At 32.6% G+C, this 17074-nt stretch overlaps 1 protein-coding gene across 3 annotated transcripts in view; it reads left to right on the plus strand.

Moving 5' to 3' along the window:
• Window positions 1–17074, plus strand: part of LOC148285522 (uncharacterized) — a 119954-nt gene that overhangs the window by 98358 nt on the left and 4522 nt on the right. The window contains exon 1 of one of the 3 annotated variants that reach the window (XM_088223734.1): window positions 4996–5329. The exons of the other annotated variants lie outside the window; for them this stretch is intronic. Within the exon in view, the coding sequence (XP_088079860.1) occupies window positions 5113–5329 (217 nt within the window). The 5' untranslated portion in view covers window positions 4996–5112. Of the gene's footprint in view, window positions 1–4995; window positions 5330–17074 lie in introns of those variants that run through there. 3 annotated transcript variants of the gene reach the window in all.

A 17074-nucleotide genomic window follows, 5' to 3' on the forward strand; every position in this document is an offset into this window, starting at 1 on the left:
CGCTCTCTTCATCAGTCTCGAAACGTTGTCCACCCAAGTGTTGCTTTGATTTTGGAAACAAGTGGAAGTCACTCGGTGCAAGATCAGGGCTGTAGGGAGCCTGTCAACGAGATCCAAGCCAAAATTTTCGATTAAATCTTTGGTTTGGCGAGAGACGTGCGGGCGCGCATTGTCGCGGTGCAGTCTAACGCCTTTCGTCAGTCTTCCTCTCCGGCGATTTTGGAAGACTCTTCTGAGTTTTTTCAAGGTCTCGCAATGATTTTCCGAATTTATTGTGTTCTTCGAGTCATAAACTCAACAAGCAGGACGCCCTTGCGGTCCCAAAAGACAATCACCATCACTTTCCCTACGGATAGCGTTTTCTTGAACTTCTTCGGTTTAGGCGATCCGGTATGGCGCCATTGTCACGATTGTTGTTTTGTTTCCGGAGTGACGTAGTGACACCACGTTTCCCATCATCCCCGGTTACAATGGAGTCTAAGAAATCTTCGGTATTCTCGGCGAACTCCTGGAGAAGACAGTTATTTCATAGACCTTATTTACTTTAAAAATGTAAAAGAAAAATGTGACAATTCCGTATTATCACAACATCATATCACTCTGGCTGCCATGTTTTAGCAAATGGCGGGTCCAGCGGTCCAGCGATCCCAGTTGGGCATTTAACTAGGGCAGCGCCTCTGCGCTTGTGTGTGGCAGGGGCGAATTGTCAAAATAAGCGATTATGCACAGCTTACCATTATATTTGTCTATAGAAATAAATGTTTCATAGTAAATATATTTATGGAAAAATAAATAAAATAATTTTTATTTAATCAAATCACCGCGACCGTTTATATCTTCCTACAAAAAGAATATCTATGAAGTGCGCCCAGCGCCTTGCCCGTTCTCAGTAAACGACGAAACTAGTAGATTACCTCAGCTTATTCCTTCATACAAAAAAGTACACTGTATTTTACATATTTAACCTAAGTTAGCTTTATCAGCACTTATACAAGCTGGTAGATTACAAATATTATTTGAAGATTTTTTATTTGGAAACTAGTATTTCGAACATTTTTTCCAAAGGGCTATTTTTTTCTATAGGATACCGTTTACTTATTATGTATCATATAGGACATGTGGCGTTCGCAGTGGCCGTTTTTGGAATTTTTTATTTTAAAAGGAATCGGCCAGTGCTCAGTGTTGACAGTTACTGCTGAATGTCATTGTGGTATTTGTTAATAAACTTTTGTACAACTATTATATTTAAACAGTGTAGAATAAAGCTACGTATATCGCGTGGTTAATAATAATTGTTGTTCGAGTTGATTTTCACAGAACCACAGAAAAAAATGACATTTATTGTTATATTACTGACACATTGTGTACTTATATTATGTAGGTACATATTAATGAATATTTTTTGATTACCTATAAAATAAATCACGACTCGCCACTGGTATACAGAACGTACTATAGATACAAATTAAAACAAATGATACAATGAAATATTATTTTACAACAATGTTTGAGTATATCCAAATGCTTGCAGTCTGGCTGGATTTTCTCCCTACGGAGTTGTTCATATTTAAATTTATTTCAACAGAGAGGGAAAACGTTTTTGAGAAGGAAATATGGAAGTTAAATATGGAAATTAAACCAGCCAATGACAGGTCGTAAGCCCTGTGAATGCCTAGACTTCCATATTCCCTTCTCAAAAACGTTTTCCCTCTCTGTTGAAATAAATTTAAATATTATTTTACATTTCATTTCAATATATTTAGTACCTACCTACTTATATATGTAATGAACTTATATTAAAATCCTTCATTCCGTTTCCACACCTGAAGGTACATAGGGCACTGCATTGGTACAACGCAGAGCGTCTTGATCATTTTTACTAGACACATAAAGGCACGCTTTAGGTGCTAGTCCAGGAATTTTTAAATATTCTAGTGTAAGAACACCTTTTTCAATAAATATTCCATGTCAACCATGTCAGGAATCAAACCCGAGACCTCTTGCAAGGCAGGCTAATGCCTAATGCTAAGGCCTTCTAATATGGAAGATTACTTTTTATATTTTCTTATTCATATTATTTTTTTTTTGTTGCTACTTTTGTATAAAACACATGTCTGTTCTTTATTTTTATATATTTAAAACATGTAAAAGCCTACAAGGCGTCTAAATAAATAAATAAATAAATACAAACATTTACATTAAAATCACGTATGAAATGTAATTTGTTGAGTATTTGAGTTTTTCTTTTCTCCTTCTTCTTTCCTTCCCTCTTTATACTTTCTTCTCTTCATAGTATGTGTAGATATTTAGTTAATTTTCAATTCTAAAAGAAAATGGTAGTATGAATGTTTATTTTATGATAAAAATATTACAATAAATTAACCACTGATCTCCTCAAATTGAACGGTTTTGGTAGGTCGTAATAAATTACCTCAAGGCAATATACCCGCCCTTATGCACATGTAAATATAAACTGCATATGTACATTAAGTGTTTAAATAAGTTTAAATGATTTAATTTGTATTTCCTGTATATATTTCCCAGCATTAGCATAATGGTAGGCATTAATTTTAATTAGTTTAATGAATACTTCGCAGTTAAATACTATTGGACTTTTGCAGGCATGTGAATAAAATAATATAAAAAAGAATTTCGTCAAGAACCTTAGTTACGACTAAAACATACTCGTTTGATTGAAATAACGTTCATTTTTCCCGGAGATAAATAATATTCATTGGAGAAATATATTCTCTAACTATTTAAAGAAAGATATTTATTAGTTTGGCGCTTTAATATCCATAAACAACGAAGTCTTGAAATAGATTTCACGTATGTTAAACGCGTCAACATGTCATAGACTAAGAAAAGCTTCACACTGTTTGTATCTCTAAGAAACCTGGATGCTTCTGGAACAGCTAGAATTAGTCGAGTTGTTTTGGCTCCTATGACGTAAATGCTCCATTGCGTTGGCCCCAATTAAGAAATAGCAGAAATAATATTACACAGCATGGTAGACTAATCCAACACGATGATTCAGTTCTTCTATACAACTTACATGTTATGACGCTCGTAGTAGATATTGTGTTGTAGCTAAGTATATTTAAAGAGGATATTTCGGGAACATGACCGTATTGTTTTGATTGATTTCTATAGGCAATATGTGAGGGAAAAGGAATGCTTACGTCATCAAGCGTCACCGTGACGATTCCTTGACTTTTGTCATCGAACCCCTAAATTACATAGCATCACGCACAAGGAGAAAGCAACACAAAATTACTATTTAATAATTATAAGTATTCTGTATTAGAAATAAAAACGTTAAATATAAAATAAACAAGAAATAAAAAATGATTTTATACAGGTACATACATAGTATATGTATAGTAAATATATAATTTATAAATTATAATAAGTTGAAAAATGAGAAGTACCTACATTTATCTTAGCAAACATACATGATTAGATTTAACAAAAAACTACTAAATCTAATTATACTAAATAAAAAGAAAAATATATATTTTTTAATGTTAATAAATAACAAAGAAAAAAATTTAAATGTGCATAAAAATTGCACATAGAAATCAAAATTAAATAAAGATAAATAAAAATGTAATTTTGGTTTATTTAAATTTAGGTAGGTACTAGGTAGGCGTCACGCTCAAGATATATGAAACCAATTTTTTATTATAATTTCAATCTCTAAGCAATCTAAATCTAAACATGTTCTTTGTGTGAAACTACCGTTGTATAATAGGTATTTATGTAAGATAATAATTTTTAATTTTTTTTTTTCACATTATATTGAAGTGGTTATATTCTACGAAATGTGTATTTTTGTAAAGTAAAAGGCACTGCGTGCTGCGTATATTAAAAATAAATAATATATAAATATAACGAATATTCAACTTGCCTTCTGGAATAAATATTGTTTTAAATATACCTTCCTAAAAGCAAAATAATTCCCTTTTGGGTGGAAAATATCAGGATGAATAATTAACGTAGGAAAAAAAAAAATATTTTTTACAAAATATTATTATTTAAATGTATTAATCTTTTTCTCTTACGAATGAATCTTAGTTTATAAGTACATACGTTCAGAAATTCAAAAATATATAAAAACGACAAATGGTATTCCATGTATTTTGTGTAATTCTATAATTCAAGACATACTCGTATATTCATGTGAAATTGTATCGACGAATAACTTCAAATTGTACGTTTTCGAATATGTATCTATGTTGAATTACCTTATAAAATAAAATAAACATTCCGATGTTCACAGGTGGTACAGAAGAAAGTTCTGATAAATAAAAACATGTAATCTTACTTCTATAATTCGCGGGGGAATACTAAAACTAGGTAACTTGAAAATCGGGATTTTCGAGTTAACCACTAAAAACATATTATTTAAACATGTTTCCTCATCCATGAACGCTGAAAATCGACAAGTCGTGCATTGAATTCATCACAATATTGTTTGAATGCATCACAATTTGTATATTTGAATGATGAAAATACAAACATATGTTTTTAGTGGTAAACTCTTAAATCTTGATTTTGAAGTTACTTAGCTGTGGTAATTACCCCACGAGTTGAATGCAATAATTTGGAAAGGTACATTAAATACTGCATTTACGTTAAAATTAAATTAAAATATTTACGAACAAAACCACGGTAAACAAGCATCGAAAACTACCTAGTGAGGAAAGAGCTATGTTAAAGCGCTCGGCACGTGCGAGGCAACCTCCCGGGGCGACCGTCGGATACCGAACGGGCGGAAAATGCCGCCCAGGGGACCCCTCCACGGGGGGCGGGGGAGGGGGCCAGGGGGCGGTTGGGAGGCGCGAGTGAGCGAGATAAACGGGGCGGAGTCAGCCGACGTCATCGCTACGTCATCGGCCAGAGGCTTCGCTATTGGCTCTCCTCCCGCTCGCTACTACCAAATATGGGACAGCGACTCCATTCATAAAAGTGGGCGCGCGGGCGCGGCGGGCAGTACCGCAGCGGCCGCCGCGGAGTGTAGACGCGCACGCCTTCATTACGGCACTCTACCTTATCCCGTTCGGCGCGCGGCCCGAGGAGCAAGTGGTCCCGGGGAGCGCGCCCCTTACGATGGTGATGGACGGGCTCGAGCTGCCGCTCTCGGCGCAGCTGCTGCTGGCCGAGCCCCCGCCGCATGTGCTGAGCTTCGACTACCTGTGCCGGCCCGTGGGCTCTCCCGCCCCGGACCCCCGCCAGCCGCCCGACCTGCACACCCCCGTCACCACGGCCGCCGACGCGCCGTCCTTCTTCGGCCCCCTGGACGCCGTGGAACCACCCCCTATCTCAGGTGCGTGTGCGCGTGCACGACCAGTGCCCCGACCAGTGCGACTCGCGGATCCGTAGCTATTAATACGCGGCTGTGACATGCCGAGTTACCCGGCGCCGGAGCCGCGGGTTCCCGCAGCCCGAAATATGCCGAAAGCAAACAAACGTCTCCTCGGCCACTCGGCCGCGCCGTGTAAACACCGCACCGCCGGTGTAGTGTCGCATGTGCGCTCTCGTCTCTCGCCACTCGCCACCGACACGGGAATTGAGTCAATCTACCGCGGCCAAAGGGTAATTACATTAGGCCGAGGAGAGTAATTCCTCGAGACGGTCGGGCCCCGTTAATTGGGGCCCGCGACCCGCGAGTGCGGAGTTCGCCGCCACCGCGGCCGCGTCACGTTGGAGTCCTTCAGTTTTCAGTGTTGTGAATTGAAATGCTCGTGCCATACTATAAAACGTCGATCCAAGTATGACATCACTCTGTGACCGCGAGATTTTTAAAACAATCACCTCGACAACATCGTCGAGCAGACTTTTAAAACCGCGGCAATTTGTTCGAAGTTGTTCACCTCCTTAGCCTTAGTAATACTCGTAGCACCTACAGTATACAGACTCTATACAGATAATATGCATCGGTGTGTAGGGTTCGCTCTGTTTGCTTACTCGCGAAGTGACGAAATGACGATGCGTATTTCTGCGAGATTTCCACCGCAGTATTTAACGTCTATGTAGGTTCATTAATACTCCCGAAGAGTAGTTGACACATGCGCAGAGTAGCCTCTCGGCAGCCGACGGCTCGCGTAGTAAACATTAAATAATCACCGCTTTAATCAAACAATTGAACTGTTGACTTCTCGCGTCGTGAAATTGCTTAATGAATCCACATATGAACCCGGAGGACTTTATGATGTCCACTTTACCGTGAAGCGTTTTTTATTTCGGTTGTAAATCTTCATTACTCCCGACTGATGTATAGCGTCCTTTAAAAAATATTTAACTTTCCGAAGGTCCGTTTTTATTGTCATGACGATGATTTACTACAGTTTCACTGGAGACGCTTTTATGAACAACGATTTTCGTTATGTCTACCAGTGAAAACATGTCGTGACTGTCATTTAATACCTAAACAATTGTCTAATTTATGTCTAGAATATTATTTTAATTTTACTAAAAATTATATGTTTTTTCAATATCGCGTAAATTCATACATATTTCGGTTGTTACAAAGTTCAGAGCTTTCTCGATTAGCCTATAATCCCGTCCGTATTTTTTCGTTTGTACTTAATGCAACAGGAAAGACCGTCCTAAAGATAAGCCGAGGTACGGACAAGATAATATAATATAATGAAAGAGTGAACCATCTGAAGACTAATTGCGCTTGCGCAGACCTACCTCAGTACGGAATATTTTATTCATTCAAACCAAAATAAAAGCTGTAGGGTTGTGAATAAAGGTCAATAAACAGACGCCGCGCCGTGTCAAGTTTCTGTGTGGTTGCTACTTTGATATTTGAAAAAGCTCGAAAATTTACCAATGACTTGCGACAACGGTAAGGATTTCATTTTTGTTCAAATATAAAAGCTTTGCTTCCCTTAATTTCCTACATAAATTTAAACATGCGCACCGCGCAACAGTTTCGAGAAATAGATTGGTACGCACTTATACCCTTAACAGGGACACCTGTTATTCTTTCGATATTGTAAGGTGAACATTTTGTTTTCTTTTTTAAAATAAGAGGCGAGAATTTCTTAAAACTTTTCATTTAAAAGAGTTAATATTTATCTATTTACTATTTTATATAAAATGCTGTGCTTAATTTTTATTCATGAACCAAGTGTGTTCAAAATTCGCTTATAGCAAGCTGCTATGAGCTATTAATTTATCCTTCTTTCGTTTTAAAAGAGCAGCATTATATGAATGTATTCACAATAATTAATTTTTGCATCTATGAAGACGTAAAAATAGTTTGTTATAAAACATTCGATAATATTTATTTTTATGAAGGTATTCGGGTTAAATAAAATTAGGTGTTAGATTGGCTGAGGTTTTGAATATCAATGTTTAACGTCTGGAAAATAACTCTTCAAAGATTTTTGTTCATAAATATTATTTGTTTGTTCAACCGAAAAATAAATAAATACCGTAGCCTTCTGTGATTCTAGACCATGAAATGGAAACCGTTATTTTTTTTGCACTACAACAGGCCAAGAGGCCCAATTGCAGTGGTGAATTGCTGCACAGAACACCCAGGCTAGTGAAAATCACATTTATTTTTTGTTCTCACCGGTAATCGAACCCACGGAGTCTTCAACATATTTACACATATTTCCAATTGCCTTCGGATTATTTTATGTACTTAATATTAATGTAATTACATTATCTATTATTACTTAATAAAAAGCATAGAAATGGTAATGAAAATGCCTTTTACCCACAAATGTCGGAACTGTAATTGAAGCTTTTATGTTATTTTTCAAGTGACCGACTAGTGTTTTTAATAATAATAAAATAATTCATATTATTGTTTATGTACCTGCATTTAAATAACGCAGCTCGTATTGAAATCACGTTTATTATATATATTCGTTGAATTCGAACATGTTATTTGTGCGCGCGATGGTAGGATCGATTAAGGGGCACACGCCGGATCAATTGATTATATAAAATTATTGATTATATTAAATTAATGTCGAACACGGCGATGTGCGTCGATAGCTAAAGAGAAGTATAAAACCATCAGCGGGGGGGAAAATCTTGTTCTTCGTTTACCATCTTCCATCTCACAATACCCGTCCGTTATTATTCTTGATGGTAATCTATACAACAGATGTGCCATGGACATTTATTTCGTTTTATTTTAACGATCGGCACACTCCACGGTAACGAATCCTATTGTAAAGCCACCACAGCCAACGTATCGTCATTCGTCTTATCGTATACATTTTTTCCAGTTTTTTTCGAGCCACTTTTTTCTAACGCAAGATTATGAATGGACATTCCGATAGCACAGTGAATGGATGATGCGTAAGATTTTAGACATAAAAATTCTTCCTAATTTTTTACACTAATACCATTTACTTCATTCATGATTTAAGGAATTCTGACGAAATCGATTTAATCTACAAAATATATACGTATGCCTTAGCCAAACATGTATTTTTGCATAATTAAAAATCACGCTTTTTTTGATTTTATATTCAAATCACATTTTACAAATGCGTTTTTTAATTAGTATCGAATTAATAGTATCCTGGTTGGTGACCATAATTAAATTAATTTTAAAAATATAACGATTTAGGCTTTAGTCACAAACCAAAAAAAGTCAAATCAAGTATTCTTCCTTGATGACATATATTATAGACCTAATATTTTATTGTTTGTGGCCGATCGAAACAAGATTTTCAGCCGAAATCGAAACAGAATTTACAGCTTCTATTCAAGTTTTGTCCGAAATTGAAATCGATATTTATTTAAATTAGTTTAAAAGACAGTTTGAAACGGCCAAAGTAAGGCGATTTTATTGGTAAACCTTACAAGTTCATTGAAATAAGCGTGAAATAAAATACGCAATGAAATAAAACGAATAAATTTAATAAATAAATTTGTTGATTTTCAACACTTTTTGGTTCATTGTTATGTTATACACATTAACATATATGTAACAGTTATTTGATGTGCGCTATAAAAATTATATAGGAATTACAAAAATATATGTATGGAAGATCTTAGAACTAGTAAGGTTTTTGGCAATTTTTGTCCGAAACCGAAAACACGGCCGAAACTCGTTTTATTTGCCGTAACTGTCTAAAACCGAAACCAAACCTTCGATCGGTCACTAGTTTTTTTTTATTTTTATTTATTATCATATTTTATAGATAAAATTATACATTTATAATAAAGTTTCTTTGACTCTAACTAGGGTTATTTACTCCGTTCTAAGCCAGTAACAAAAAAATATATAAAAAATCGTAATCAATACATAGAAAATGTAAATAAAGGTAAGGTTATAGACATAGTTAAAATATAGTGAAAACATAGTATTATACAGAATTTTTTAAAATATAGTAAAAAATGTTGTAAAAAATATTTGCAAACAACGTATTTAAAAACCCAGTAAAAACAAAATACATAGTTGGTATGAAACTTATTGAAACTTATAGAAAGTTATTGTAACACTAATTTAAATTTAACTTAAGATTTCACATATTTTTTATTATTATAAGTAATAATACTTTGTGCACAGGCGATATTTTTAAATCAAATTAAAAAATAGATTGAATGCGTTCATACTAAAAATTATTTAAAAACTAATTATTTAACTAGCTTAACAAATACTGGTAGGTATGGAGTTTCTAATGTTTAAGAGAAAGGAAAGGAAGGTTAAATACCTAAATAATAGATCTCTGTGCCCAAGTGGATGAAGAATACAGATGTGTGTGTGAAAAAGAACCAGAACCTTGGACGAGTGTTTCCGACTCGATGCTTTAGGTAAAAATTCTGAATAAAGAAATCGATTTGAAATAAGTCCGCTTTGTTGAGAAGTGGTTGGCTCGTTCGCCTACCGTTTTTGTACTTCTTGACTCATTCCTGGCGGGGGGGACGTGAAATATCAAACATCTTTGTACCTCAATATTTCATTTTTCCTAAACTAGCACCTGAAGCGTCATCATCTTACCTTCATGTAACAGGTGGTCGAACTACGCTTCATTTTGTTTAACAATACGTGGCCCTATGCACCACGGAGTCCGGAAGAGGGAATAGATAAATTCATTCTAAACTATTGCTCATACAAATGCATTAAAAACGCTGGATGGGATCGAGTTAAAATTGTTTAAGATAGGTAAAGAAATATTCAATAGGCACATAAGTTATTAAGTTGATATTTACCTTTTCTTTTTATTTTAACAATAACATTTTATCTTTTTAATTAGATTTTTTTATCGATTTAAAATCATTTAAATCTAACCCGTTTCTGATCTCAAAATGTACCCAAGTTGTCGATAGATTAATTTAAAAACTATTGGAGCACTTTTTTTTTTAACTGTAAAATATATAGCCACTTATAAACAGACACTCTTCGTAGTGTTGTGCGGATTTTTCATCTAGTTTTGGTTTTAGAAAACAATGTTTATATATTAATATACATACTTGAAATATGTCCATGTACCTACTATTTATTTTCTCAAACTTAACAGTTTGGGTAGGCAAGATGACATTACTTAAAGGCAGTATGCCCGTCCTGATATGAATATTAAGAGTTCTAATATATTATTAACGAATAAACTCTATATATTTTAGTGTAATTTTTCATTCGGGTCAAATGTCGCCGTGTCTAAACTCTAAGCAGACGGCGACATTGAAATTGTACGTAACAGTGTTACGTATCGTTATCGATTGTTGACACGTTATGTGATAGCACCTGTTGCCGGCGGTCCTTGGGCGGCCTTCGGTGGGTAGTGTTTGTATAGTCGATAGCCGCCCCCGCCCTCCCACCGAAACGTAATGTCCACTGCGCTTGTTCCGGCTTCCTTGTAAACAAACATACAAAAGAAACATTGCACTTGTGACGTCACAACTGTTAAAATGTATATTAGAAAATAAACGCGTTCTTTAATACGTGCTTTCTTTCAATAATCTTTACATACTATAATCGAATGAAATTAATAATTGAATGAGTTCATTCAATTCAATCGATGAATCATTCGTTTTCGGTATTCTATAGATATTAAAGAAATGGGTTTCGGTTATAATGGCCTATGGTCACTTAAAACCATGGTAGGAGGAGGGGTGGTCATGGAATTCCCCAAATCTGAGAATTACCCCTTCCCCTCAGGATTACAAGAGGCTAAACGGGTTTTCTAAAAATTGGATTGTGGCTACACACCCCCCAACCGAAACAAATATGACTTAAAAATATTGTATGTTCTAACTGCGCGAAAGAAAAAGTTCTCGAAAAATGGTGATCGTGTTAAGAACATCTCAAATAAATCTACCCCAGTACATTTAAAATGATCCCAGGATGTCAAACATATTCTTTTTTTTTTTTTATGTTTTAAAATGTTATTAAATAATAAATTCATTCGTTCGTTTATTTACTCATTCAATGACTAATTCATTCAAATGAATTACTTCACTCGAGCTTTCATTCGAGTGAATTTAGTAATCGAATGAATTCAATTATTTTCTTTCGAATGAATTATCTCTACTCATAACATTATAATTTAGATATATTTTGAATATTCGACAGTTTGATGTGAGATTTCGAGACTCGTTTCTATGATTGTTTTATACATTCTATTAAATCGAATATTAAGATAAATACTATATAAATTAGTTGATAAATAATATATATTTATTTAGTTCATTCGATACTGGCTTGCCTGTAAAAGAGACAAATATGTAACAAATAAGGATATGTTTTAGTTCAGATTTAATAGTAATACAATTAAACCCCTTAACTGGTACATTTATAATTTCAAATTATATATGTATGATATGCTTACTACTTTTTGAAAACGCGTGCTTTTTAAATAATATAAATTTGATGGTCTTACGTTTTAACGGAATTAATTTTTAAACTATTTTGAAATTTGAGGTTGAAGGTAGCAAACTTCGAACTTTGCTTCAGAGTCCGCAACAACACTACAGGACTACGCAATATAACTTATTTTAAAAGAAAAGTGGTATTGAATTATTGTCTTAATATTTTCTTATTTGAAAATTTCAGGTAAATGTGTAATATAATAATCCTACTTTGAAATATACGTGTTGTTTAGTAATAATTTATATAAATATACATACGGCAAAAAAATAAAATCCTCCTATTCATATTTAAAGACATTTCCTCTAAGATGTAGAACCCCTTTGAGAAGGGATATCCAAGTTTAAGCATTTACGGATTTTTATGGACATACTTATTCGAATTATTGTATATACCTTGAAATACATTTTTTTAAATAACCAGTTTAAAAAATAAGACATTTTTTTTTAAATTAAAAAAAATAAATTTTAAAATATTTTTCGTTCTTTTTAATATTTATATTCCTTTTACTGTTTTTTTTATTTTATTATTCCTTATGACTTTTTATTTTTTACACAATATGTTAGTGTGTTCATTGAATGAAACCATTGTGATATAATATGTACATTTGTACATATAAACTTTTTATGCTTTTTTTTTTACCTCTTTTATCTACTGTATTGTATGTTAAGTGTTTATATCTACACAACATATATTTTTTTGTATAGTTAAAGGCACTACGTGCCGTGTAATATTATTAAATAAATGTTAATTTATTTTTTTTTAAATCTGTTTAAATTAAAGCCACAATAAACGTAAATTGAATTAAACTCGTCAAAATATATTTTTGTATAAATTTCAATATCTTTTTTCTTTTTTATCGTGAATAAGAACGTTCACTTAAGATGAATTATTTATTTAAGAACCTGAAAGGGAAACTGAACTACGGGGGGTGATCATTTTAACCGTTTATGGCCATTAATATCGTAAAATTTTATTATGATCCATACAGCAGGCAGCTTATTCCCCTTAAGGCTGTGTTGTAATGATTATTTTTAGTATAACATTTTTTTATTTTTAGACGGGTAGATACTAATTTGAAGGTTTGAAACATGTATTTTTAAAAAATTCATACTATTTTTTTGCTATTTACCAAAATATTTAAGTTTAAGGTGCCATTTTTAAAGAAATGTAAAGACCTCACTATAAGAAAACGGGAATACAACCCAGTCTCAGTTTATTTGATTTTTTTACTTTTACATAATTAGGTATTCTAAACTTTTCGTTTAATGAATAGTTCACGCTTAATTCAGATTATTGTTACGTGTTTAATCATGTCGATTTATCATTTAACAAAATTTCAATATCCTGATCATCTCTTACATGAAGGTAAGGTGATCAGTCTTACGCTTCGCGCGCCAGTCCAGGAAAAGTTTAATATTCCTTTCTCAAATCATTTTTTCATGTTGACCTTTTTTTTCTTGAGTTCATATAATTTTAATATATTTCAAATAAAACACTTTGTATGTACTACTCACGAGTTTCATATTAGAACAGGACTACTTTCAGGCATTCCGATTTACCTGTCGTCAGGTGTAAATATCGACGGTTGATGGGTGATTTGGAATACCCGAAACTAGTGATATTCTAATAATAAACCCGTGTGCTGTATGTACAAAGTGTTTTATTTGAAATATATTTAAAATGTTACTCCCAAAAGTAAATGCTCAAACAATAAATAGTATCGCATAATTTACAAATATTTCAATTTTATAATCATTTTTTTTAGTCGTAAATAATAACTGTCTTGGAAAACGAGAGAAAAGTTATGCTAGAGCAGAGTTCAAACACGGATAGTAAAAAAGTTACTTTATTTTTTGAATTTGAACTATTTTGCATGATGCTGCTGATATTTTACAATGTATTGATTTTTTAAATAAACATATTTCCATATCAAATGTCTAAAAAAGCATTTATTTGTAATTTGTTTTTTTAAGCTTTGTGGTAGTTTCAAGGGATTTTTCAATTTTTTATTTAGCATTAGTTTCAAAAGACAAAAAAAACAGCGTTTTAATCTGCTTGTAAATAATTTCCAAAGGCCAGTGTCAAATATCTCAAAGTGCATTTTAATTAGAGCCTACAGGCTAAAATGCGTTTAATTTACTAAGCAGTCCGACTTTAAAAGGTCTAAAATCCAAAAACACAAAGCTTCACTGTACCTTCATTTGTATATTAGGTGGGAATAGAAAATATACACCTTTAAAAAAACCCCACTTAATTACGTTTTATTTGCATAGAACAACACCTTTTTACTCGATCGAGAAAGAATTCTAAGCATTGTGATATTAATTTTGTAGAATTAATGTTTTTACCTTTTTTTTTCTATGTACACAAACATTGAAAAATATACATAAAATCATATTTAAAATGTTAAAATCTTGGTAAGTGTATATTTCTCAATTGTACCTACGTGTACGTTGCATACCTACTTTTTTAAGTTTTTGCAAAAAAAATAGCCATGCTAAAAAAAAGACACGGTTCGTTTGCTTTAATTTTGAAAATAGTATGTTTATTTAAATTTTTATGTCTTATTTTTTACTTTAATATTTTTATTAAATTTGCAGCCAAATAAAAATAAAACGGATAATCCGCGCACCACGCGATTTAAAACTTGTAAACTGTATAAAAAAAACTTTTAAACCAATCTTTATTATTGTTATTTTAAACTACCTTTAAAAAAAATTGACGTGTACGATAATACGTACGAATTATTAATTGATGTGCAAAAAAATACATGCTTTAGCTTCATATTTTTATTTTATAATTTTAAAATTATTTTCTTAAAGTCGAAAATCACTTCTAGCGGAAAAATAGGAATCTATGTGTCGTATGATGTGTGAGTCCACAATACGACCACGGGACCACAACCCAGTTTAAGCTAGATATATAATTATAACAGCTTCGTTTAGAAAATATGACTTGATATAAAACCGAAGGTATGCGTTTCAAGACTAATACTTTGTGTAGGTCCATTTTTTTATTAACATTCCTAGCAAGCGCCTTCAAGCGACATCTCGAGTACCGACCATCCTTTTTTTGTTTAAACCCTAACGTATATCTTTTTTATTAAATTTACTTACTCATTTACATACCATTCATTATCTACTAAGAGCGAGTGAGAAACCAATAAACAAAAATATAAATAATTAAGATTGTCCTATTGTTTAATTTATTTATAAATAATAAACAGGCAAACTACTATTTTAAAAATTCAGTAGCATAATTAGCTTATCGTATAATATTATAAACATTGATCATAAAATAACTCTCAAATTACATTGGCAGTTAAAGAACGCAAATCCTTTGAGTTATCAAACATTTTTTTATTCAATTTTAATAACAGATTTTATTTATTTATTTGATAGCAGTCAACTATTTTTTTAATCGGAGTTTTATGGTTGTAGTTCATTTTTACTATTGTGTCTCGGGTCCAATCGTTTTTTTTCTCTCATATAAACCAACAAGACTGTTTAAACAATCTTAAAAAAAACTTTAAAGGAACTCGGTAATAAATTATTTAGAATTTAATGGCCAATAAACCGCACCCTTTTCTTACGTTTTTATATTATGAATAGGTTTTTTCACTATCTCCGAAGTGATGGAAATATCTGTGGAGAGTACTCGTAAAAATCATTTTAGAAGGAATGTATTTAAAAGCATAGCCGTTTGAATATTATTTGTTTTTATTTTTCACTTTACGCAGTACAAAGTAGTTCCGTTGGTATATGTACTCGCATATCATCAGTGTAATGATAAAACGCTCTAAATGTCAAAATTTGAGAAAACAAGTTAAAAATGCAGTTTTTTGTCATTTACCGAGCTTTGTCAACTGATATAACCCTCTAAATTGTACAGAAATAGCGTGTATAAAAATCAACTGAAGGTACTTTTTTATGTATTCGGGTGATTATTATTCATTTTATAATATATTCATTCAATTTGATAAATATTTTTTTACGAAATTTCAACTATTGATACAACTCAAATAAACGAAGATTGTTTAAAGCGTATGTATCATGTCTAAAATATAAATAAAGAAGAACGGAATTATTTTTTTTAGTCAAACATGCAAATAGATTTTTCTTAAAATATCCAATAACACATTTATTTATTTTATTTTTATTTAAACATTTTACATACATATACAGTTTACAAACATATGCATACGGGCGGACATATTTCCTTAAGCCAATTTCTTACTACCTACCCAAACCAACCGTTCAATTTGAGAAAATCAGTAGTAAATAATTATATTGTACGTTTATTATAATATTTCCTCTATAAAACAAAACATTGATTTATGTATATTTTTTTGAAGAAATAAAAATTGACTAAATATCTACACCATGCAATGAAGAGAGGAGGGGGTAAAGAGGGAATGAAAGAGGCATTTAGGTGGTTCAGTATACTGACAATATATTGCATACAGTATAAAATCGGATCTCAAATTTTAATGATTGCCGTCTGCATCCGTCAAATGCCGATGTTTATTAATTCTAATTTGACTAAAATTCGTTTAACGATCTTCGACCATTATAAGTATCCGCTACTTTTAATTTATCTTGCTTTATTTTGGTCTAAATTTGTATAACAACATAATGTGTATTCGATATGTGGGGCTGGTCAAACGTTTTGTTAATCTAACATCCTGCTTGTGAGATAATGTGCTCTCGGGACAAAAAAGTTTTAAAAAACACGCTTCATAAAGTACTTCTTCGTGGCGTTTCTTCGTGAAACAGAATTGAATAATTTAAGTATATGCCTTATCACAAATTACGTTGGTCTAATATCCATTTGTTTAATTCGATCATTGGGATAATGGCGGGTCTGTATTTAATAATTAAATAATCTCTAATTCCATAGCCGAAGATTAAAATTATAAGTTATGGATGCTACCTGGAATTCATCGAACTAACTAGATGATAGTATGGTATACAAATTTAATTGATCACTCGCTTAGTGAGCCGATGAATACAGGTAATTGAACGAGACAAATTTCATTATCTCGTTTATTTTCGGAGGAAATCATTAAAAATAATTTTTACTTCTTGCCTATTTTTAAACCAGTAGTTCAGATTTCACAATTTATTGTGATAAGTTCTGTCTCGTTGCGGGTACTCCCGCATACAAAGTGTAAATTACACTTATGTCATCGCGTAAGAACAAGTTACAGACGCGGTAAATTAT

This window comes from Micrasema longulum, unplaced genomic scaffold (genome assembly GCF_059751315.1).
Source record: "Micrasema longulum isolate JH-2025_06_02 unplaced genomic scaffold, ASM5975131v1 h1tg000026l, whole genome shotgun sequence".
In the NCBI taxonomy this organism is placed as follows: Eukaryota; Metazoa; Arthropoda; class Insecta; order Trichoptera; family Brachycentridae; genus Micrasema; species Micrasema longulum.